The following is a 23,095-nucleotide window of genomic DNA, read 5'->3' as shown; positions in this document are numbered from 1 at the left end:
TCCCTATGAATACCGTCATATACGCGTTTTACTGTATTTGATTTCCATTTACATAATATATCGAAAAGAAAGAAGTTTCCACTGAATGTATATCTGCGGTTTTTTCATATAAAAAACACATTTAAATATTCCACAAAATCAATTATATTCCTTCAATAAGATTATATGAAAGCCTTTTTGTTTTACAATAAGTTATCTTATCTATGAATTCTTTTATTTTATAATGTGTCTCAGATGAGTACGATATTGACTGTCATTTGTGTTAATGGCACATATTGCACAACAATTTCGAATTTGATCTATTCTATTCATTTTTGCTAATTTTTTTAAATTTAATTTTTGTAATTTTTTATATATATATATATACAGCAACATGGGGCTTCCATAGCATGGGACATTGTCAAGCCGGAATGTCAGCTGCACTTACAGAGGTAATATATTGTCTCTCAAAACTATTATTGCACAGTGATACTTCATAAAATGCATGTTAAATGCAGTGGCATAACTCGTAAATTGAGTGAGCGTTAACACCATTCTTCAAAGTTTAAAAGCGACGTTCAGCATCCAGAGTTGTCGATAGCGTTATTTTGTGACAGAAATTTTCAAAAATTAGCTTCACATAAAATTGGTAAATTGTTTAAAAATTTATAAGAATTGAAGGTATTGAAAAGTTTGAATGCGGTATGCTAAAAAGTTATTCTCACGAAGGGGGGATTTTTTTTTTTGGTACAGAAAAAAAAATTAGTTCAAATTTTTGTCACTAGAGGGCCAGGGAAGCCAGTCCGGGTGGAGCGATTGATCCCATTCCTTTCCTCTATCTCTTCTGTGTCCGTGAAACGTTCGTAACGTTTGTCAATCGTTTCAGCCGTCGATGCGCGGCTGAGGTAAAAAGAACAACTTCACCATTAATGCTTTATCCATCAATACCCTGTCTTTGCTTTAGAGTCCGATTTGCATATTTCCAGTGATTTGCTTTCATAAACAGCCATCTATCGACAAAAATGTGAAATTTTTTCTGTACCAAAAAAAAAAAAATATATATATATATATATATATACACTCATGTCCATAAATTAAGAATAATTCAGAATCTCACGGAAATCGAAATCTAAAGTAAAAATTTCACCTGTAGAATTATCACACACATCTGCAAGAATGATATGCAAATTTCAGGAAGCCACCAGATGATGCCGATAGTACGTCACAATGACGAGAGTGTAAGAGGGGGGTATAGAAGGAATGGTGGCAAAGAAGTGAAATTGTTCACAAGAGTTCTGTAAGGCGCTCAGTGCCATAAGCGAATAGTTATGACATAGAGGGCGCATGTGGATGATTTTTTACGTGGTAGAATTATCGGCCGCCTGGAATGTGGGCGTACTCAGATGGAAGTATCCGAGGAACTTGGAATTGCACAAAGTGGCATCTCTAGGCTTTGGCAACGATTCCAAGATAACGGAAATGTCAGTAGACGTTACAGTACAGGTCGCCCCCGAGTTACAACGCCGAATGAAGACCGGTATTTGGCAGTAACTGCCAAAAGAAGCAGACGGAGCACAGCATCCGACCTGTCTCGTCAGCTATCTGCAGCCACGGGTACCACAGTTTCAAGGCAAACCGTGTACAGACGTTTGGGAGATATTGGTCTACATGCTCGCAGGCCTGTCAGATTTGTTCCGCTCACGGCAACTCACTGTCGGCAGCGATTAGCCTGGAGTAGAGAACATGCAATGTTCACATCGTCACAATGGGCTTGTGTGATGTTTTCCGACGAGTCCAGGTTTAGCTTGCAGTCTGATTCACGTCGGACTTTCATATGGAGAACGCCAGGTACCCGTTACCACCAAGACAACATCATTGAACGACACCGTTACGGTGGTGCAGCATTGCTCGTTTGTGGTGGAATCATACTGGGTTCCAGAACAGATCTGCATGTTCAAACCGGAACCATGAACGCCCAAATTTATCGGGACATTCTGGAACAACATGTACGTTTGTTTAGGGGGTGCCATGGGCGCAGAATTTGTGTTTATGGATGACAACGCCCGTCCTCACCGAGCAAACATCGTAAACGAATGCCTTGAATCTGAGGATATAACCCGTATGGAATGGCCAGCATTCTTACCTGACTTGAATCCGATAGAGCATGTGTGGGACATGCTTGGCCGACGAGTTGCTGCTCGAAAACTGCAAATCACAGTGGATTTAAGTGAAATCTGCGAAAAAATGTAAGACGTGACAAATATTAGTGATGAATGAGATGATAATTATGACACGAATGAACGCCAGAACTTTGCCACTGGATTTATCCCGTTGCCGAGATCTCTTCCAACCCAGCTTCATGGCAGAGTCAGGAACACTTTATTTTGTGTCAAAAAAGAAAAAAAAGGAACATACAAAACTTTTTATAACAGATTTTCCCCGGACAATTGGATACTGTCACGATTAACAAATTTTGCTGTGATTTCAGACGCGATGGGGTTGGGAGTTGGAGAAAAGTTTCGGGGTTTCGTTAAGACGGATGAATGTACACATATTAGGATGAAGGTATATTTTAAAAGCAATTGGAGGGGGGAGGGGCATGACCAAGGCCGTCTTAAGAGCATCATGGGGCAACGGGCCAAGTGATTTTCCTGAGGCCCCTACCTAACAAATTTTCGAAAATTTCAGCCGCTTCTAATTCCTGTGAGGTCCCTCTTCCCTTGAGGCCCCCAGGCCGTTCCCGGGTGGACCCATGGGTTAAGACGGCACTACCCATCTCATCTGTTATCTTACACTTGCCATATTATATACACAGGATACAAAAAAAAAACGAAATGAGAATCTTATTGTGAAATATAAAATATCCATCGGGGGAGCGAGTCATCTCGCTTAATATCTTATTGATGAGCAAATCGGTTTGATAACTTGCGGACTACAAGCGAGCATCAGTTTTATTGGATTGAGTTCACTCGCTCCGGCGAATTTAATGAAAATATACAAAATAGAAATACATTGCGTGGGGAAATATATACAGTTAGGGATCACTCGTGTCATCTCGCTTAGCACCTTACTCGGTGAGCAACATGAATACGACAATATGAGCATGGGTGGAGATACCTCAAAGGTGGAGTCGACTGATCTAATATATATATGTATATATGAATTGACATCTTCATCATCGTACGCGCCCCCCCCCCCCCAGACTTCCAAGTCTATCTCCGGCTATGAACATGAGTAAGCACGTGTGTTGTGGACATGAAATGCATGAAGGACTTGAATAGAGGAAAAACAAATACAGTCAAACCTCGTTAATGAGTCACTCTTGGGAGAGCAAAAATATGACTTAGTAAGCGGAGTGACTCGTTAAACGGAGTAAGCCCTAGCTGTGCCTGAGGACAATTCGGACTTCCATAAAGTGACCCGGTAAGCGGAGTGACGTGTTAACCGGGTGACGCGCTAACGAGGTTTGACTGTACACATATAGATATATAACTACCAGGCCGAGTCGTCTTGCTCTAAACCTATTTTGGTGAGCAATGTGGGATTAGTTTAAACGGGGCTTGTCTGAAGAGAGACTCAGCTATGGATCAGCCTCGGCCTTATTGTTTTGGTTGAATCGCTCTGGCTGATTATATTTATTAAAGGAAAAAATGAATATATATAAAATAAAAACTACATGTAATGGTTATTATGAAACCATTCGTTTCGTCCCGCCTACTACTTCACCAAACACCAACTCTGGCCAACTCCCGCCTAGCACCTTAGCTAGAATAGCGGCATGAAGGACACTTGTGGTTATCACATTTACATCATTGTAACGGGAATGTCGTAAAAATTCTTGTTCGGGTCTCATTAGTACATGCTATATCTTGTACATGTAAAATATTTTTGCATATTTTTGCAAAAAATTAAAAAAAAAATTATTTTATAAATCTGGTGGATAGATTTTTTGTTTTTCGTTGGCGTGTATATAATTTGACAAGGCTTGCAAATGATTATGTAAATAACTATGACAGTAAATGTTCATGTTTTTGTCATAATTATCAAATATATATATACATACATATATTATTTGGGAGAATAATTTTAATTTTTTCGATTTTGAGTAAAGAAATTTGTCCAGTAAAGAAAATTTATGCTGGTGCTGCCATCTGTGTAAAATAACTGAAAATAAATATGATTAATCTTTGGTTTTTATTACCTAGATGGCGACACTGACTTGGATCTTCCATTATTCAATTTTTCTTGCTTATATTAAACTTTAACAGACATTAAACTTTTAAACCGCTGCTGCTCCAAAGCAATTTTTTAAACAATCTCTCTGCCGGCCTTTGACCTAGTGCAGGCATCTTCAACCAAATTTTCCTTCCTGAGCACAACGGTGGTCCCTGAATCCCCCACAGGGCTAGACCAGGGCCGTCTTAAGAGCATCATGGGGCCGCGGGCCAAGTGATCTTTCTAAGGCCCTACCTAACAAATTTTTGAAAATTTCAGCCGCTTCTAATTAGTGTGAGGCTCTTCCTCTCTAGAGGTCCCCGGGCCGTGCCCGGGTGGGCACATGCGTTAAGACGGCACACGCTTAAGTTTGATATTGTGCTCGCGAGCACCACATAGATTTAAAAATGAAAGAACTTGTGCAAACCGCATTCAAAGATTAAAATGTTTCCAATTTCATGCACACATGCGCCAAACTTCGTTAACGGTGCTCTTCTTTTGATGATGGTTATAGGTAGTGCTCGCAACTAGAAAAAGTTAGACCTCTCCCCAAAGTTATTACAGTGTGATAATAACTCAAGGAAAATTTCCCCGTATTCGTGGGACAAATTTGCCAAATTTGGTCCACTTGACAATTTTTGGCGTTTGGGGATTTTGAGTTTTATCAAACAAAATAATTTTTTGAAAAAAAATTGCAGTGCACGTGACGACGTAATTTCACCGTTAGATGGCAGCACATTTCGCGAAATATGTTAGTGGGTGGGGTGAGATTAGTCAAATTGAAAAATTTTTTCAACGAGGTCACGATCACTGGTTACAAAATTTGAAACTTTTGAATGAGGACACATGCATGCACTTGTGGCTATGACTTTTACGGATTTTCATAATAGATGGCGTTTCTGTATCATCAAATAACAAAAATTGTTTTCTAAATAAAACAGAGATGCATTTAATATGTATTCAGTACGTATTTTTTTCAGGGGAGTACTTTGAATGGATGGTAAGTATATACAGGCCTGGGTTCCCCAAAGAGTGTAGGAATACTTGGGTTAAAAAAACAAAAATCAAATAAACTCATACCGATGAACAGATTTTTCGTTCAAGGCGCATTTTTTCCCCTGAAAATGAGGAAAAAAGCGACAAATTAAAAAAAAACCGCATGAAGACACTCAAAATGACATCAAAAAATGAGGACGATGGTAATCCTGAATAAAGAACATGAATAATGAATTTCCCCTTAAAATGCAATTTACAAAAGTTTTTACAATTCGAAAAACAAAGGCTTGAATCAAACAACATAGAAATATATTTAAATTCCTTGTATAAATAGTGTTTATAAGAATCACAGAATTACATTAGGGAAATCCGACAATAATTAATTAATTAATTTTTCTTCATCAGGATGGAGAGAGGCTTTTCGTTGGAGCCGTAGGAAGCTATCATTGGCAAGGTATGTACGCTCTTATAATAAAATGAATCCTCCCGTACGCGTTAATTAATTTCATAATTGAAATTTTATCATATTTGTTTATGAGGTTACAGTTGAGTCTCTCGGCCGTGCGGTAGTCCGGCTCGTCCAGTCATAAAATGTTTTTAAGGCTGGTTTTTGTTGGAGTCCCATCTGAGAGAGGAAAACATGAAACTGCATTCAATATAGAGTCTACGCTCGTTAGAACGAGCATTCCATTATAACGCTCACTACTTATGTCCAATATTCTAATATTTCTGACATGTTACTTTTTTATCCCATACAACGACCATTAAATGTCATCCAATCCCTTACAACGACCGAACTCGACTCAGCCCTTGCCGTTTTTTGGCATTTTCTCATGTGATTGATTTTTTATCATTAATTAAGTCTGTAAATTTCATTGCGCAATTTCTCAATGGGAAAACATACAAGCAAGTCAACTTATTACTCTATTTTGTTGCATGTAAAGAAAAATAAATGTAGGGGTTTTGGACAAATAAACAGTACTTCCGTAAAGGCCCCTACACACGCTCAGTTATACCTGCGCAGTTATGCCTGTACAGGCCAACTGTGCAGGCATAACTGAGCGTGTGTAGGGGCCGTCAGTTGATCTGCACAGGCGACCTGAAGGGAATGGTTTTTCGATTCGGTATAACTGTGCAGTTATGCCTGCGCAGGTATAACTGAGCGTTTGTATGGGCCATCAGGTATAACTGCGCAGTTTTTTCCCCGCTTTCTTATATTCGCCCTTGTCTTTCTTTCTTCCCTCTTCTTTTTTCACTGATAATGTAATAGAACAACTGAATAACTTGTTTTGGAGAGGGATTCCATTTAATTAGAAGAAATATTTCTAATGGCGTAATTTTCACGATATTTTCTTGCAATTTCATATCGAATAAAAAAAATCGAAATAAAATTTTAGAAATATTTCGACCATTGTTAAAATTCGCAATTTTGTTTCTGAAATCACTCTTTTCAATAAATTTGCCCGAAATTATGCACCGAAACACACAAACTTTATATTCAAATAATGTGCTATAACTATTAATTGTTCATTGATTATTTAGAGAAGAGGTTTTTAACCAGGGTTCTTGGAGATTTTAGGGGCCCCGTGACATCAGATTATTTTAGTATTCTTTCACATGTTCCTTTAGAAATCAAGCACGTGTTTATACGAGTCAGTTAATGTTTGCAATTGTTTGCAATTTCTAACGCAGGATTCCTACTCCTTTCTTGACCGAACACCAGCAAGCATCAACAGGACAAAAATCACTGCAATTTATTATTTTCTTTTACATGTACATAATTCTTAATGAATCTCATTGAATTTGTTTTTTGGACACATCTCGTCAGATTGCAACGAATTTCAACTTTCAGCTCAAACATTGAAAGAAAAAAATTCAGATGAAATTACGCTAGTTAAACGTAAGAAAACAATCGAAAAATTCTTTGAGAGAGATATACGATTAATAATATAATTATATCATTGAGTAATACTATTAATATAAATACTATGCTTAAAAAGAAGTCAATTTCTAATTGAGTTGAATTAATCGTAAGAGGTCGCGTGAAAATGCAGTTTTCTTTCAAGGAAAAACACTACGTAAGCTACCGTAAAAATTTTCAAGTCAAAAAAATTATTTTTTTTAAATCGACGCTATCGCGAAAAGAAAATACTATCATACGATGCTGAAGGAGCATGTATCCCCTATCTGTATATTCAGAGGAGAAACGATGCTTGTTTTCGAAGATAAAGTCGACGCTCGTTATGAGAACTTCACTAGCGACAAAGACTGGTAGGGTAAGTCCCAAATGTTTTATGTTTTACTTATATAACGACCGTCCCAATCAGGCCCGATCACACCCCCAAGTCTCCCCCTCGCTACGACCTTGCTCCAAATATAACGTCCATTCTCGACGAGACGAAGGGGTCGTTATATCGGGCGTCGATTGTAATACCAAAATTTCTCTTTTATTGCCTATACGTATTGTCATAATCACTGTAGATATGGATAGCATTCTTGATAAGCATGAGTAGGCAGTAGTGCCTTTTACTGAAGTCATGTAAATCGGTCATTATGAGAGGTTTTAGTAACATCAAAATGCATTATTGTACTTATATGGTGTAGATTCAACAAACATCTTCCGTTACAGCAGTCTTCCTCAAAGTGTGCGTCGCGGCTCTTGAGCGTCACCCCCCTGCCCCTTCTCACCCACATCCTGCCGCAGTGCACAGAGGCTATTCTCTTTGCCGAGCCGCCACTATAGTGAATTTTTTAACGTGGGAAAAAAGAATGATTGGAATCATCTCGGGCTCTGAAACCAGAATCCTGATCCCAATCCCATCTTTGTGGGGGTTGGGGGGGGGGGGGAAATGGCTCGAATAATGACAATATTCATTAGTAAAAACAGCCCCCGTTGATCTGTGACAGTAGGCTTTTTACCGATCAATTTACAGTTACAATACATCTGGAATGTACAGCGCACATTCAAAGGGAGAATAAAACACTTTAGCTCTGATGAAATAAGTACGAATTTCTGTGTGCAATATTAGTTTTTTTTTTTTGCCCAAGGCCCATATTTACAAAGGCTTCCTTGGTAAAATGGTCTGAGTTTTCGAAAACTGATGTTTTCCTCTCGTCCCCCCATCACCCCCTTGTGTCCATTCATAGCCTGAATAGTCCTACTTTGGGAAACACCGATTTCAACACTCCACCAGAGTTTAGTTCAGAGTTCAGTTTAGTTTTCACGACTCGAGGTTTATAATGACGAGCGATCTTCGAAACGGGCAGCGCGAATGTTTGGAAGAATTCATTGAAGTGTATAGGAATAAGAAATGCTTGTGGCAGGTGAAAACTAAAGATTGCCATAACAAAATTAAGAAAGATGATAGTTATGAGAGATTGGTGTGGAAAATGAGAGAAATAGATCCTCTAGCGAAAAGAGACAGTGTTGTTAAAAAAATAAACAGTTTGCGAAGCAATTTCCGAAAGGAATTGAAAAAAAAAGCTTTGAGTAGGTACCTTGATCCATTCTGAGAAAATTATGCCAATCTTTTGGTGCAAATCTCAATTCCTCTAATAATTTAACGTGCGAATATTGTTGCCTTTTTTTTAAACCAATCTTTGTACCACGTTACCCGCTTTTTTTTTTTTTTTGAGTTAATAACTTTCAGTGCCATAACCAATCCAACTGCACCCAAAGCATCATCTGTGGAAATCATACTAGAAAATTCCGAACTTTATAGACTGAAAAAATCCGAACTGATCAAAAGACCGCGAAGACAGAGATCGAAGAATGAAAATATCCCCACAGATTGCCTAGAACCGGTTCCAGAAGCTTCGCCTGCACAGGTATAACTGAATGGTGTGGATGCATCGAACCGTTCGGTTATGCCTGCGCAGTTATGCCTGTACAGGTATAACTGTGCAGGCATAACTGAACGTGTGTAGGGCCCTTAAGCACAATATCCATACTATATTATGTGTTTAAATTTTGAGGTTTTTTTTTTTTTTCAGCCAGATACATTTTCATTGCAACATTATAACGGAATGAAGTATTTTTTTAAATTACGTTATTGTTAATAATAACATTATTAATATATTGTTAATTATTGCGGGTTACATTACAATAAGCAATTTTCCCGAGAACCTAAACTCCGTTATTTTAAAACGTTCGATATAATGACATGCCCGTTTTAAATGGAACGAAGGTGGTTGTTATAACGAGTGTCGGCCGTATACGGAAAACTGGCTGTGTGAACATATATTTTATGTTTCTGAAAAGAAAATTTATCTTTTGCCTCACGGGGACTCGAACCCCGGTCTCTCTGCTGGATGAGTGCTCTACCACTGAGCTACGAAAGCAGATAGAGCATTCCCTCTTCGAAGCGTACATAGCCCATATACTGAATGACTCCATGCAATGGATGGCGGCAATATTCCGCTAATAGCTCGCAAGGGACACGTTGGCCACCAGATGGCGACGTATATGCACGAGAGAACCAGTTTTGAGTCCCCGTGAGGGCAGAGATGAATGTGTTCTTTTCTTAAACATAAAATACCTTTTTACAGAAACAATTTTCGTTATATATTGTATTAGTAGAGGAGAGAATATCTTTCTCTAACTATGTCACTGAATGTCTGTGCGCGCAGAAGTTATTATTTAAATTTATTTTTCAATTAACTTCCAGTTATCTAGGTATTTCTGTTATCCGGCACACCCTGGTTTGATATGTGCCGGATCAGCGAGAGTCTACTCTATTTTGAAAATTTTCATTGTTCGAATATTTACATTTTTAGGCCAAGTTTTTTCGAAAAGTCTATCGAGGGACAAGAGTGAGCACCGAACTTACGAATCGCAACCACAATACGATGACAGTTTCTTGGGTAAATATAATAGTATTTATATTCATTTTATGGTTCCATAGATTTCTGTCATATGCCATGCGTGTGAATGTTTGTTGAACATTACTTGAATCTCTCTCTGAAAAAGGTTATGCCTCAGCTGCTGGTGAATTCACTGGAGATAACAGTATGGATGTGGTAGTCGGAATGCCCAGAGGAGAAAACCTGAACGGAAAGGTAAGAAATCAAAAATTAAGCTCTTTTTTTCCAGCTTATTTTTAAAGCTGTGTATACGCGAGGGCTGTGCAGTTGTGCAGCGAGGGACACGTCTTCACTGCGTCGTGTCGAAACGGCTTTTTTTATGTATACCTGTGTACCTGTATGCCTGTATTTTTTGCTTCACGGTGTGTGTGAGAGAGAGAGAGGAGAGAGAACCCCCAATTGAACCATTTCGCGTCGGCAGAAGCGTGTTACATAATCACGCTACGCGTTTGTATTTTCTTAGCGGGACACGTGGGCGGAGATACGGGGGGGGGGGGGCCTGTTTTCATTCTGGAATTTTCATCAATATTATTTAATTACCACTTTCATTAATTACAAACTTCCATCAATTCTGGGATTTTTCTTTCAATTGGTTCTGAATTTCATCTTGGATTATTTCTTTTAATAATTCTGACTTTCCATCCATTCTGGAATTGTTTCTCTCAATAATTCTGAATTCCCGTTAGTTGTGAAATTTTTCCTTTAATTCTGAATTCCCGTTAGTTGTGAAATTTTTCCTTTAATTCTGAATTCCCGTTAGTTGTGAAATTTTTCCTTTAATTCTGAATTTTTCTTTAATTCTGAATTAATATATATTCTGTGGGATTTCTTTTATTAATTATGACATTCCATGGATTCTGGAATTTTTTCTCGAAATAATTTTGAATTTTCACTAATTCTGGGGTTATTTCTTTTATTAATTTTGAATTTTCATCAATTATGGAAATATTTTCTATTAATTATGACTTTTCATTAGTTTTGAAATTATTTATTTCATCAGTTTAAAATTTTCTTTAGTTCTGAATTTTCATCGATTTAAAATTTTCATTAAATTTTGCGTTAATTTGATTGTTTTTATAGTTTTGTATAGAAAGAGTTTGATTCCTAAGAAATTTGGCTAGTACCTAATTTTTTTGCAATTTCGTCGGGCTTGCAGTAAGATCAAATTATAATATATAAGAATTACATGATATTCAGAAAAGTGAAGATTCTCTCTCTCTCTAAGCTTGCACCATGAACCTCCAGGAAAAGTGATTTTTCATCAGGCAAATTTGCTTGCATACTCCTCGAAAATTTCAACTATATCTCATTTTTGTGAGGCCCTTCTTCTCTTGAGGCTTCCGGGATGTGTTCGGGCGGGCCAATGTTTTAAGACGGCACTGCAACGATTTTTTTTTTTTTCAAATCTTGCTTGGAATTGCTTATAGTTTAATGTTAAACACCTCGATAGTGCTACAACGATATTTTTTTACATTTCGCTCAAAATCGTCTTTCATTTGATTCTAACTTCGCCACTTGTTTTCATTCTACCAAGAACGTTTAATAACATTGGTGTATTGCACCACATGATCACCGAAAATGTTGATAAAGCTGTTGGTATCGCCACTTCCTCTGTAAGACACAAAACTGCGATACTTTAAACTTCTTTGCAGGGGCAATGCATCTGAATGAATTTCTTGAATAATAATAATAATAAATAATAATAAATAATTAATGTTTTTCGTGACTAATAAATATTTTAAAGCGTGATTTCTGATTATGCTAACAACGCAGATTTAGAAAAGACGTCTACAACATCATAAATTTGACGGCAATATCACCTCTCGGTGTAACGATGATCTCTCTACAACGATATTTTTACTTGGCCCGCAGAATATCGTTATATCGAGGTTTCACTGTAATATGAATGTAATATAAAATTTCCATTCATCCGCAGGTTGTTCTGTATAATGCAACTCTGTACAATCTACGGAACATATCAGGAGAACAGCTCGGCTCCTACTTTGGCTATTCCATATGCGTGTCGGATGTTAATGGTGACAAGTGAGTCTCTTTTTCTTTTTTCTTTATATATAAATCTGCGTTTTTATATTTTATTACCTTTAGCTTACCGTAATGTAACACAAATATCAAGTAGCTGATCACTTCTAGATTGTGTGACTATCTTATTTGGTGAATATTTTCTCATGTTGTCCTCAGGTTGGATGACATAATAGTCGGAGCACCTCTCTTCACCAATTTCGATTCCAAGGAAAGTCAATATGAAGAAGGTCGGGTTTACGTCGTGTATCAAAATTCTGAGGTAATTTAATTTTAATTTAACAAATATTTTTTCTGTGACTATTTTCAGTCGTTGATAACTTTTGAAACTAAATTTTTTCATTACGATTATTTCCAGCATAATTTCGAAGACATGAGCCATATCGATGGAGAGTTCGTCAAAGGCCGCTTCGGTTTATCCTTGGCTTCACTGAAAGATATTAATCTAGATGGATTTGAAGGTATTTATGTAACACAGAACGCATATAGAGTCGACGCTCGATATAACGACTTCCTTCGTCTCTTCGAAAACGGGCGTTATATTGGGAGGATCGTTATATCGAAAAAAGAAAATATATAATAGTCATTATATGAAAACATTTGGGACTTATCGTACCGGTCATTGTAATGAAATGGTCGTTGTAATTGTAAATGAGGTCGTTATAGCGAGCGTCGACTGTATTGCTGAAGAAATTTGTTTTCAGTTTACTTCTGCGATCGAAATCTTTGTGTAGCATAAAAAAAAAAAATATTCAAATAAAAATTAAGTCCCCATAGTAGTTCTCTTATACCATACATGCTCAATGCATGCCCTGATGCATGGCCAAATATGGCCCTCGGAATCACCTGATGTGACCCGTGACTTCAAACCCAATTTTGTAATACTGAACTATAGGCGGCACATTTGTATATCACTTAAGTGATCCGCCACACATTAACAGATAATTCAAGTGACCCGTGACATATTTTGCAGATCACTTCAGGGACCTGCGGCACAGTTCCAGAGGACTTAATCGCCCCGCGGTTCAGTTTCACATCACTCAAGCGGACCACGCCACATTTCCACAGGACTTAAGTGGCCTGCGGCTCATCTAGACCATTTCATCCCCAAGTCACACAGACACGCGGCATACCCACAGATCTTTTGTGTGACCCTCGGCACAGTTAAAGAGCTTTTAAGCGGCAGCGGCATAATTCCAGATCACTAAATTGATCCGGGGCCCATTCACGGATCACTTTAGTTGCCCGCGACACATTTTCACACCAGTGGAGTGATCCGTACTCGCTTAAGGTTGAACACCCTTGTCTTATACAGTTTTTAACCAGTCATCATGACGTGTCATTCCGTCATGGTAGCATAGAGGTCAATTAATTGGTCAGATAACTGGTTAAGATGTATCCATAGAAGCATACATATTAGATCATTAGTTTCCCAAACTTTTTTTTTAATCGCCCCCTTCTTCAGAATGTTTTTTCTCTCATCGCCCCGACTCAAGCGAACCCATAGGATCTTATGTTATACTACTAACTTCTATCACCCCTCTGGACCGTTCTATCGCCCACTTTGGGAAACACTGTATTAGATCAAACTACGAGCCTATTTAATATGGAACCACAGTTTTCTAGTGAGTGGACCATTTTCCGAAATCACTAAAACAACTATAACTACGGTGAGAAAAATTTTAGTACAAAATTTGATTAATTTAAATATATAGAGAGTTCATATCAGCTAAAATTCTATTTGTAATTCACAGATTTCGCTGTAGGAGCACCATATGCTGGACACGACGAGAAAGGGCTCCTGTATATTTACCATGGAAGCTCTCTAGGGGTCAGAGAAAAACCTTCACAGGTATGTCCGTATATAGACCAAGATAATACTATAATAAATATCTCTACCTCAATGAATCAGTTTACCTCGAAAAATTCAGTAATTTTTACTTGAAAAAAAAAATTAATCTGTCATATTTTTGTCGAAGTGAACTAAAGATAACAGTATCAATTATGAGTGCATCGAAATTGAAAAAAAAAAATTGTGGATAAATCTTTTTGACAAATTTTGGAATCTCATGGGATATTTGTCACTGTTCTTTAGATCATATCTCCAAGTGACTTCTCAGATACCGGATTGAGTACGCTTGGATTTTCTGTGGCCGGTGGTGTGGACATTGATGGGAATGATTATCCCGGTTAGTATATTTGTTTATCCTTGCGATATTTACTGAAATTTTGTGATTTTCTTATTTAAATATCTTAATAGAGTAAGTATATCATATCGAACCTAATTGATAATTTGAATGAAAAAAAAATTATAGGAGTTCCATTTGCACTATCGCGATGGAAAAATTAAAAATTCTCGTATTAATTTCAACGAATTTCATGAGCTACCTATAATATCTGAGTAGGGCTTTAAAACTTGTAAAATCGAAATATTTTTCTTCTATTTCTCGTAGTTTTTTTCACAAAAAAAATACCTTGAGGAAGTTCTAAAAAACCGTCACCAGGGGCACTTTCCTCGATACTATCTTGTGACGCGTGGTCAATTCGGTATATCCAGTTATACAGCCATGAGTTTTATTGCCATTAAATGGATGACTTATGACCTCTCAAATGAGACACGTGTCTGAACACATCTGCTTCTTGCATTCATTTTTTGCATTTTAACATCATTTTGGGTTGAGTTACAGTTACAAAACCTAAGAACAAAATTATGACAATTTTTGAGACTAAAAATAAAGCATACCACAGCTTTTGTCAGCATTCCCAATAGGGCATGTGAGAAAGATCGGTGAATTTCATATTAACGTTATTAACTTTCGATTGAAAACAAAGCCACGAAAGTTGTTTAACACATTGTAAAGTGACAACGCACTTTAAAATGAGACGTGACTAATCGCACTTACCTCTGGCAGATGATTTGATATGTATTTTACATATGTCCCCGTTAAATAGTCTCGCCTCAAAGAGCAATAGGCCTCAACGGAACAGATATTCAATTATTACACTTCACTCAAAATTAGAAAAATTGATGGCAGCACTATAACAAGTATTACATAGACATAAAATTCACGTTAGGTTCACAACACATATACGCACATTTTCCAGCATGGCCAAGGTTTTCGAAAACCTGCTTATATCTCTTCATTGAGCAAGAGCGGCGGCCATGATCTGTGTATATATATATATATATATATATATATATATATGGTTCGGAGGAGGAGATATACAGTCGAATCCCGTTATAGTGATCGGAGAAATCACAAGAGACCGGAGAAATCACTTCGTTAAAATGAAATTTCGTTATAAAGGAATTAAGAGAAGAGGGTGCGGGGATCAACACACACACACACTACTTTACAGTTACTTTAAATATTCTCTAAAGAACTTTTTTTGGTGAAATTCCTCAAAATCTAGATTTTTTTTATAAAATGACTCATTTTTCATGAATGAAATATTTATCTATTTATGTTTCATTTTTTTATAGATATTTTGATTGGAGCATATCATTCGGATAGAGCCGTTTTTATGAAGTGAGTAAAAATATAATTACATTTCAAGAGAAATTTAATTAATAATATGATCTCGTTATATGCCATGTATAGACTTAGATTTATAGGATATGAAAAACGATATTTTGTATTTTAGATCTCGACCTGTGGTCAATATAACGTCAACGATGACCCTGAGCACAGATGTTATCAGTCTGGATGATAAGTCGTGTTATCTCAGGAAAAACACTTCGAGAGTCACTTGGTAAGATATAATAAATAAAATATTTATATTTACATAATTTAAAAATATTTTTAAATTTCCAAAAAAATAATATATATTTATTGTCCTCTATACTCAGCTTGAAAGCAACATTATGCATGGTATATAATGGAGTCGGTGTGAGTTCTGAAGTCGGTAAGCGTTTCTTGAGTAATTAATAGATTTTCAATTCCTCTATGATATCCTCTTTTATGAACTTGCTCAATAAAGCTATACAATTTTTTTTATGCACCGTACTGTGTAAACTGGTGTAACTTTATGCCCAGTATTACACTATTTTGAATGTGGCATCCGTATTGTAATTTTTAATAAGATGATTCCTGGGAGAAAATATAAATATAACCCTCATAGCTTGCTTACCCCATGCCCGCTTGTCTAAAATTATTATGAAACAAATAGGGAAAGATATAATTCTATTGTACTGAAGTATTTTAAAATAATCCTTTTTTGTTTAACTCTGAAAACCATACCAGTATTCTTGTCAGATTGTTTCTCCTCAAATACTAGTCTGTGTAAATTCTGCAGGAGGAATTTTACTATGAAAAAATTGTAAATTTAGTTTGTTTTTTAAAAACAATTAAAAAAAAATTCCCCAGTAAAGTTTTTTTCTGCTCTTTCAAAATTTGAGAACTAGAAATTTAATTTTTATGCATTTCTTTCAACAATATAATGAAAAAAACTTGAACAAACCTGAATAATTATAATTATAATTAGTCAAGTCTTTTAACGTACTTTTTTCTTGAATTACAGGTAATGGGAAGTTGTAGAAGATTGAAAACTCTTCCTTTATTTACAACGTAATATTGAAACATAAAAATGTGTGAAAATTGTACAAATATTAATTAATTAAATTAAACCTATTTCTTCATGTTCACTAGAAATAAATCACCTTTAATTTTTTGGAGTATAGGAATTTTAAAAAAAAATCAAATTCATTGCAGGACACCAAAGGTTGTACTCTTCTTTTGGCAACTTGAAGTATTTCCTTCTGCATACAATTAAATTAAAAAATAACTTCAAATTCCATGTCAGATATTTTACTTCGGTAGAATTTTCCTCCGTATTTTACACTTCTATACTTACTAGAATTTAGACAGCTATGTCCTAATGTTACCTCGTCAAGCATATAAAATTAACATGCAGAAATAATAATTTCTGTAAACTAATAATTATAAAATTATGAATTGAATAATTTCTTATTGGGAACTTCTTGAGGCACGATTTTCACAAAGTTGTAAGAGGTTTCGCAAAGTTATAATAATCCCTAAATGAAAGAAATAAGTCGCCAACAACCAGAAGCATCACTCAGAATATATTTAAGCACCTCAACGCATCCTACTAATTGTTGTTAACAATTCTAGATCATGAATTTAACGATGGCAGAAAAACTCAGTCCGCAAGATAATTTAATATGAAAATAATTCTTGTCCTAAAGTTACCCCACGTGTCCAGTTTACGGTATAGTCTAAAATGTTTAAATCGCATCATAATAATACTTATGAATTTGTTTTATATTACACTGTATTATTTTTAGATATTTCGTACAACATTTCACTGGATGCCGAGCAGAAAAAATCCCGAGCGCTGTTCTTAAATCACGATAACTCGGTCCAAAGCCAAACTATAAGACTTCAGAAAAACAGACGCCATTGTAATACCAGTGAAATATATATACAGGTGAACAATATTTGCTCAAATGAATATTTTGTGATGAATATGTTACGGTAAATGTGATAGAAAATATCATTAATTATGCACAATCGCCGGTTATTGTGCGTAATTACTGACAGTGCCGCCCTTATTGGTATGTGACAGGTGTATACCTACGTATTTATTCTGTGAGGGAGAGGCGCACTTACGGTAATGATTTCTTTCGTAAATTCTGAGTTTTCGGGAATTCTCAATTTTCATCAATTCTGAAATTTCATCAGTGGAAGTATTCTTTCATTTATTCTATTCTGAATTTTCATCAGGTCTGGAATTATTTCTTTCATTTATTCTGATTTTTCACCAAATCCAAAACATATTTATTTCAATTATTCATAACTTTCATTTCATTTATCACTTTTAAAGACGATTACGCATAATTCCCAAATGGAGTAGGAATGTTTGATAAAAATGGAAGCAATTATGCAAAAATATCACTTTATTTCAACCACTTGACAGTTTTTCCCGAATGTGATGCGTGCACTGATCATATTTTGCCATAAAAAATTGTATTAAACTGAAAATAAGTGCGAAGAAGGTAGAAAAATAATTTTATTCATCGGCCTTGTTCATGTTGGTCTTCGTATTTATCAACATGTACAAACATAACCAACACTAAACACTACAGATTGAATTCACCAATCTTATCCTTGACTGAAGTTTGAGCATATTGTCAGGAAAATTTAAATAATTAATTGACAATTTTCCATAGTTACCGATACGAGCTGGGGATCATACATAATCGCCAGTAAAAGTGATAAATTTAGGGAAATTTATGAAACTTTCCAAAATGGTTGGTGATTATGTATAATAACCGGAATTATCACAACTACCGTAACATATATAATATATTAAATATTACTTTGGATTTATGATAGATTAATTTAAAACGAATATAATTTTAGAAAATTTACATGTCAATTAAGTGACTGAATATTATTGTTTTGAAGAATGGCGTCAGGGATAAGCTAACTCCAATAAAAATCAAAGCCGAGTATCAACTGATCGATTTGGAGCCTTATCGGTACGTTTTGAAGCCCATCATGAATGGAAACATCCCAAGCTTCGCTTCTAAAGAAGTAGGTTTAATTCTTTTATAATGTCATATAATCATTCCTTTAATGGCTTATTCGATATTCATTCAATTTCTATAACAAATGAAAATACATTTTTTTTGTCTAGTTGAATATCGAAAAGAATTGCGGGAAGGATAATATTTGCATACCAGATCTGCAACTCATAGCTAATGCGTAAGTTTTTCAAATTTATGTCATTGATAATCCCATGACATCCAGACTGATTTAAATTTATAGGCGTTTCTAAGAACAATTAATTTTTTTCTATGTATTTCGTGATCAATGTACGAAGCCTGACAAATACGTGAATTGATCAGCCAAAGTAAGAAGTAGCATAGCTCAGTTTATGCAAGTTTTTAGGCTGAAATTTCCAGCCTGGAAGGAGGGGACCCCAGAGCACCAACTTGAGTGGGGGAGACCATGGGGCTGTTAAGACAGCTCTATGCTACTACAAGTACTCAACCTGGGGCCATATGACCTCCTTGTGGTACTGAGAAATCCTGAGTGGGCCACGGGTGAAAATCAAATGGAAGGGGAGCCATGACAGGTGACTAGGAGAGGAGGAGGGGGCACAGAGAGCTGTAAAAATACTCAAATGTGACGAAATAAATCTTTTAAGTGAGATATGGTGGGAAAAAGTGTGACTTGTTTCAGAATCTGGCAAACTACCCCTAGTACTAGAGTCATCTTAACGCATAGACCCATCCAGGCTGGAAAGATCCATAAGGAGTCCCCATTATAATGAGATCTGATTGTCTGGTAATATGAATTTCTGAGGCATAGTATGCAAGTTGTTAGGCTGGAATTTCCAGCCCGGAAGGAGGGGACCCCAGAACACCCAACTTGCGTGGGGAGACCATGGGGCTGTTAAGACAGTTCTATGCTATTACTGCTACTTAACCGTACATGCACCTCGTACACACTCCTCTATGGAATTTCTATTGAATTGGTACGTGTCAGAATGTGAGCGCACGTGTTGTGGACCTAACAATTGTGAAGTTTGTTTTTGTGCATTGCTTGTTATGTGTAGTGCTGCCACCTGCTACCAATTTTTCTAACTATGAGTAAATGTAATGATTGAATAATTGTACTGTTGTAGGCCTGTTGCTCTCTGCGGTGAGACATTAACGGGGAGATCGGCTCGCATTTCCGCCTCTAAGTTGGGAAACATAGCTCTATGCTGGGGACCTCACTTCCATAATGATCCATCTAATGGGCCTCCAAAAAATTCTGAAGGACTCCAGAACATCACTTTGCCTGAAGCTCAGACCTTGCATAAAACACTCACAAATGAACTCTCACTTAACTCTAGACCAGGGGTCCAAACAAAGAGGGACCTTACTTAAGCCTTTGTTCACATTAAATTTACTCAAAAAGTGAACTCAATAACTAGTAATGGTCTCGCTCCCGGATGAGGTTTGGGTTCCTAAATAAGATGTTGGAGGAGGAGGAGGAGGGGAGAAAACATACGGTCCGAAGGGGGGCTTACCGAAAAAAGATTAGGAAATACTGGTCCAGCTTTTCACATTCTTTGGAATTCGGCCAAGTCACGCCGGTAGGCCATACTTCAGACATTAGCCGTCTGTTCGAGCCCCGCCGTCGCCACAGTGGTGGTCGGCTGAAGTTGGTTTTCTGTGGTTCCCAACTTCGAGGCACGAATGGGAGCTAATCTCCCTGTTAAAAAGTCTTTCCGCAGAGAGCAACAGGCCTACAACGGTATACTATTCAATCATTACATTTTATTCATAGTTAGAAAAATTGATGGCAGATGGCAGCATAACAAACATTACACAGAAACAAACTTCACGGAATGTTCACTACACGCGCACACATTCCAACATGTACCAGTTCGTTAGAAGTTCGCAGAGGAATATGGACGAGGTGCATGTCTGGTTTAATAGTAGTAGTAGGCATTAGCCCTCCCGTGACATATATTTGCGTGCACATAAATATCATTTTCTACTGAACGTATTTTTGATTTTTCCGCCATGTGAAGTCTCGTCAATTTACAGGAACATGGATCAGTTCTCTATTGGAAGCCACAAGCGACTTGAACTCGAGATCATGATTCACAATAAAGGGGAGGACGCCTTCGAATCTATGCTTTATGTATCGATGCCGCTTGACGTGAATTTCGTAAACATTAACAAGACCAAACTGGTAAAATTCAAATCAGTATAACATACAGTATATGAATACCTCCCGTATATCAAAATCTTCTGTGATAATTACTATATTTAGTAAACGGCTTTTATATGTCCTAGGGATTCCCAATCAGCTGTAGTGGTGCCCAGCCTGAATTTACTGGTGTTAATGAACTAATCTGTGACATCGGGAATCCTTTACCAGCAAACAAGACGGTAAGCTCTTCAAGAAATTACTGCATGAAAACTTACTTAGTTATCACATTATTACAGTAAAACCTTTCTTAACGGACACCGACGCAGATGCGATCAGCCCCCTTTTACGGTCAAACAATGATTTTCCCCTTGTATAATAAAAGCATGCATTTTGAACCCCTGATTAACGGTCACTCCACTTTCACGAGCGATTTTCTTTCTCCCACCGGTGACCGCAAAAGAGAGGTTTTACTGTATGTACAATAAAAAAAATTATCATGTTGTCATTTTTTTTTAGATGGATATTTATTTTTGTATATTATCCTCCATAGCTGAACTTCAGGATTATTTTAGCGCCATCAAGAATCGTTTCGACGGTCACCGAGCTCGTCTTCAAGATGGTTGCCAATAGGTAACACTAAATGCATATAGAAACGTCCTCTTCACTTGCCAATACAAGATTCATCGAAAGACTGGTTATTTGTGGAGATGAAGATTACAAGGAAGAAAATTCATCACTGCCCCCACGGGGACTCGAACCCCGGTCTCTCGCTTGACGAAAGCACTCGTCCGGCAAGCGAGAGACCGGGGTTCGAGTCCCCGTGGGGGCAGTGATGAATTTTCTTCCTTGTAATCTTCATCTCCACAAATAACCAGTCTTTCGATGAATCTTGTATAGGTAACACTAAAGTTTGAATGAATTTTTTTTTTTTTTTTTTTGTTCTAAGATAGATTTGGCATTTATTATTAATATTTTCTAAAAACTAAAGATTTTGTTACATAACTTGGCCAACACTGCTCGAAGGAATAAAATATGTAATCTTCTAATACAAATGCAAAGGCCACAACAAACAAAATGCACAACGAGGTGGCTGAAAAAATAGGGATATCGAATATTATTTGAACTATATCAAAAGTAGTGGATCTCTGTGTCATTATGAAACCGAAATGGTACGGACTGCGCAGTATGAAAAATTCCACAACCTTCCCCCCCCCCGCTTGATTGGGGCCCCAAAATCCAGGAGCAACACCCTGAACCTGGACTTTGTCAAACACTGACTCAAGGGAGCCATATGAACCAGCCATGCCACAAAATCTTGACAATCAGCCCAATTGTTAAGCAATACATTAAATTAAAAAAAAAAAAATCAATGATTAAATGAAAAAAAACCAATTATTAAATTTAAATTCAAAAAATTTAGATTCAAAAAATTTATTTCCTATTCAATTTATTCATTCAGATTCTAACCAAATGTACCCAAAAAAGTAAAAAAAATAATTTTTTTTTCTTAAAAATTATATGTTTATGACTTCTTTGCAATTATCATTAATTATTATGGCACAAATTAACATAAAGATTTACACAGATTTTTGTATCGTCATCGTCATTTTGAGAACACTTTAATTATTATTTCCAGTACAAATGCAGAACTTGAAGAAAACATGTACAATAACGAAGAGATCATCGAGCTTCCAGTTCGTGTTGAAGTTGCACTTGCTGTCAGTGGGTAAGGATTATGGGAAGATACTTAATTTGTTAAGTAATATCAGAACATGCACATGATTTGTTTGAGAGACCATAAAAATTATGTTGGTACAGTATTTTATGTAGACCACTTTTCTTTAAAAAAAATTCCCCGCTGTAGAAATATATTGAAATTACCGATATACGCTCGTAGTCATGTATTTACATGATTTACATTCATGATCTTTTAATTATCATCATTTGACTATTTTTTAATATTTTAATTAAAGGATATCTCGCCCCGGTACAGTCACCTACAACATGTCGGAGGAAATACCAACTAGTAAAGTCCGTGAATCTGATGTGGGCCCCGAGGTCATACACGTCTATGAGGTAAGAGGAAACCGAAAATTACAATGATTCACATTAGTGATATTTTTTGATATACAGTGATCTTTGTGTCTATATTGTGTCTATATGGTGTATCATAATACATGATAGTACAAAAGTGGTAAACGGTCGGATTGGTTTTCATTACATATTAACAGTTATATATACAATTACATATTAAAAAAAAATTGAAAAAGTCGTCGCATATTTTGTACGATGAAATACTTCGAGTAATTCATTTGAAAGTGGAAATA

The 23,095-nt window shown here is 36.5% G+C and overlaps 1 protein-coding gene across 1 annotated transcript in view; it reads left to right on the top strand.

The window, feature by feature from the left end:
• The window catches only part of LOC149078508 (integrin alpha-PS2-like), an 88,029-nt gene that overhangs the window by 54,537 nt on the left and 10,397 nt on the right, over window positions 1-23,095 (top strand). The window contains exons 5-24 of the mRNA XM_089240618.1: window positions 370-431; window positions 5,596-5,644; window positions 9,967-10,053; window positions 10,160-10,248; window positions 11,990-12,096; window positions 12,253-12,355; window positions 12,452-12,554; window positions 13,848-13,945; window positions 14,189-14,282; window positions 15,578-15,623; window positions 15,739-15,846; window positions 15,944-15,999; window positions 17,399-17,541; window positions 18,522-18,650; window positions 18,754-18,821; window positions 20,660-20,807; window positions 20,912-21,007; window positions 21,319-21,398; window positions 22,405-22,494; window positions 22,742-22,844. Of these exons, the coding sequence (XP_089096744.1) occupies window positions 370-431; window positions 5,596-5,644; window positions 9,967-10,053; window positions 10,160-10,248; window positions 11,990-12,096; window positions 12,253-12,355; window positions 12,452-12,554; window positions 13,848-13,945; window positions 14,189-14,282; window positions 15,578-15,623; window positions 15,739-15,846; window positions 15,944-15,999; window positions 17,399-17,541; window positions 18,522-18,650; window positions 18,754-18,821; window positions 20,660-20,807; window positions 20,912-21,007; window positions 21,319-21,398; window positions 22,405-22,494; window positions 22,742-22,844 (1,859 nt within the window). The remainder of the gene's footprint in view (window positions 1-369; window positions 432-5,595; window positions 5,645-9,966; window positions 10,054-10,159; window positions 10,249-11,989; window positions 12,097-12,252; window positions 12,356-12,451; window positions 12,555-13,847; window positions 13,946-14,188; window positions 14,283-15,577; window positions 15,624-15,738; window positions 15,847-15,943; window positions 16,000-17,398; window positions 17,542-18,521; window positions 18,651-18,753; window positions 18,822-20,659; window positions 20,808-20,911; window positions 21,008-21,318; window positions 21,399-22,404; window positions 22,495-22,741; window positions 22,845-23,095) is intronic.

This window comes from Pholcus phalangioides, unplaced genomic scaffold (genome assembly GCF_987345545.1).
Source record: "Pholcus phalangioides strain wild (caught in Gottingen) unplaced genomic scaffold, Ppha-v1.0 ptg000013l_1, whole genome shotgun sequence".
NCBI lineage: Eukaryota > Metazoa > Arthropoda > Arachnida > Araneae > Pholcidae > Pholcus > Pholcus phalangioides.
Note: the sequence above shows the minus strand (reverse complement) of the source record. Positions and strands in the feature narration are given on the sequence as shown.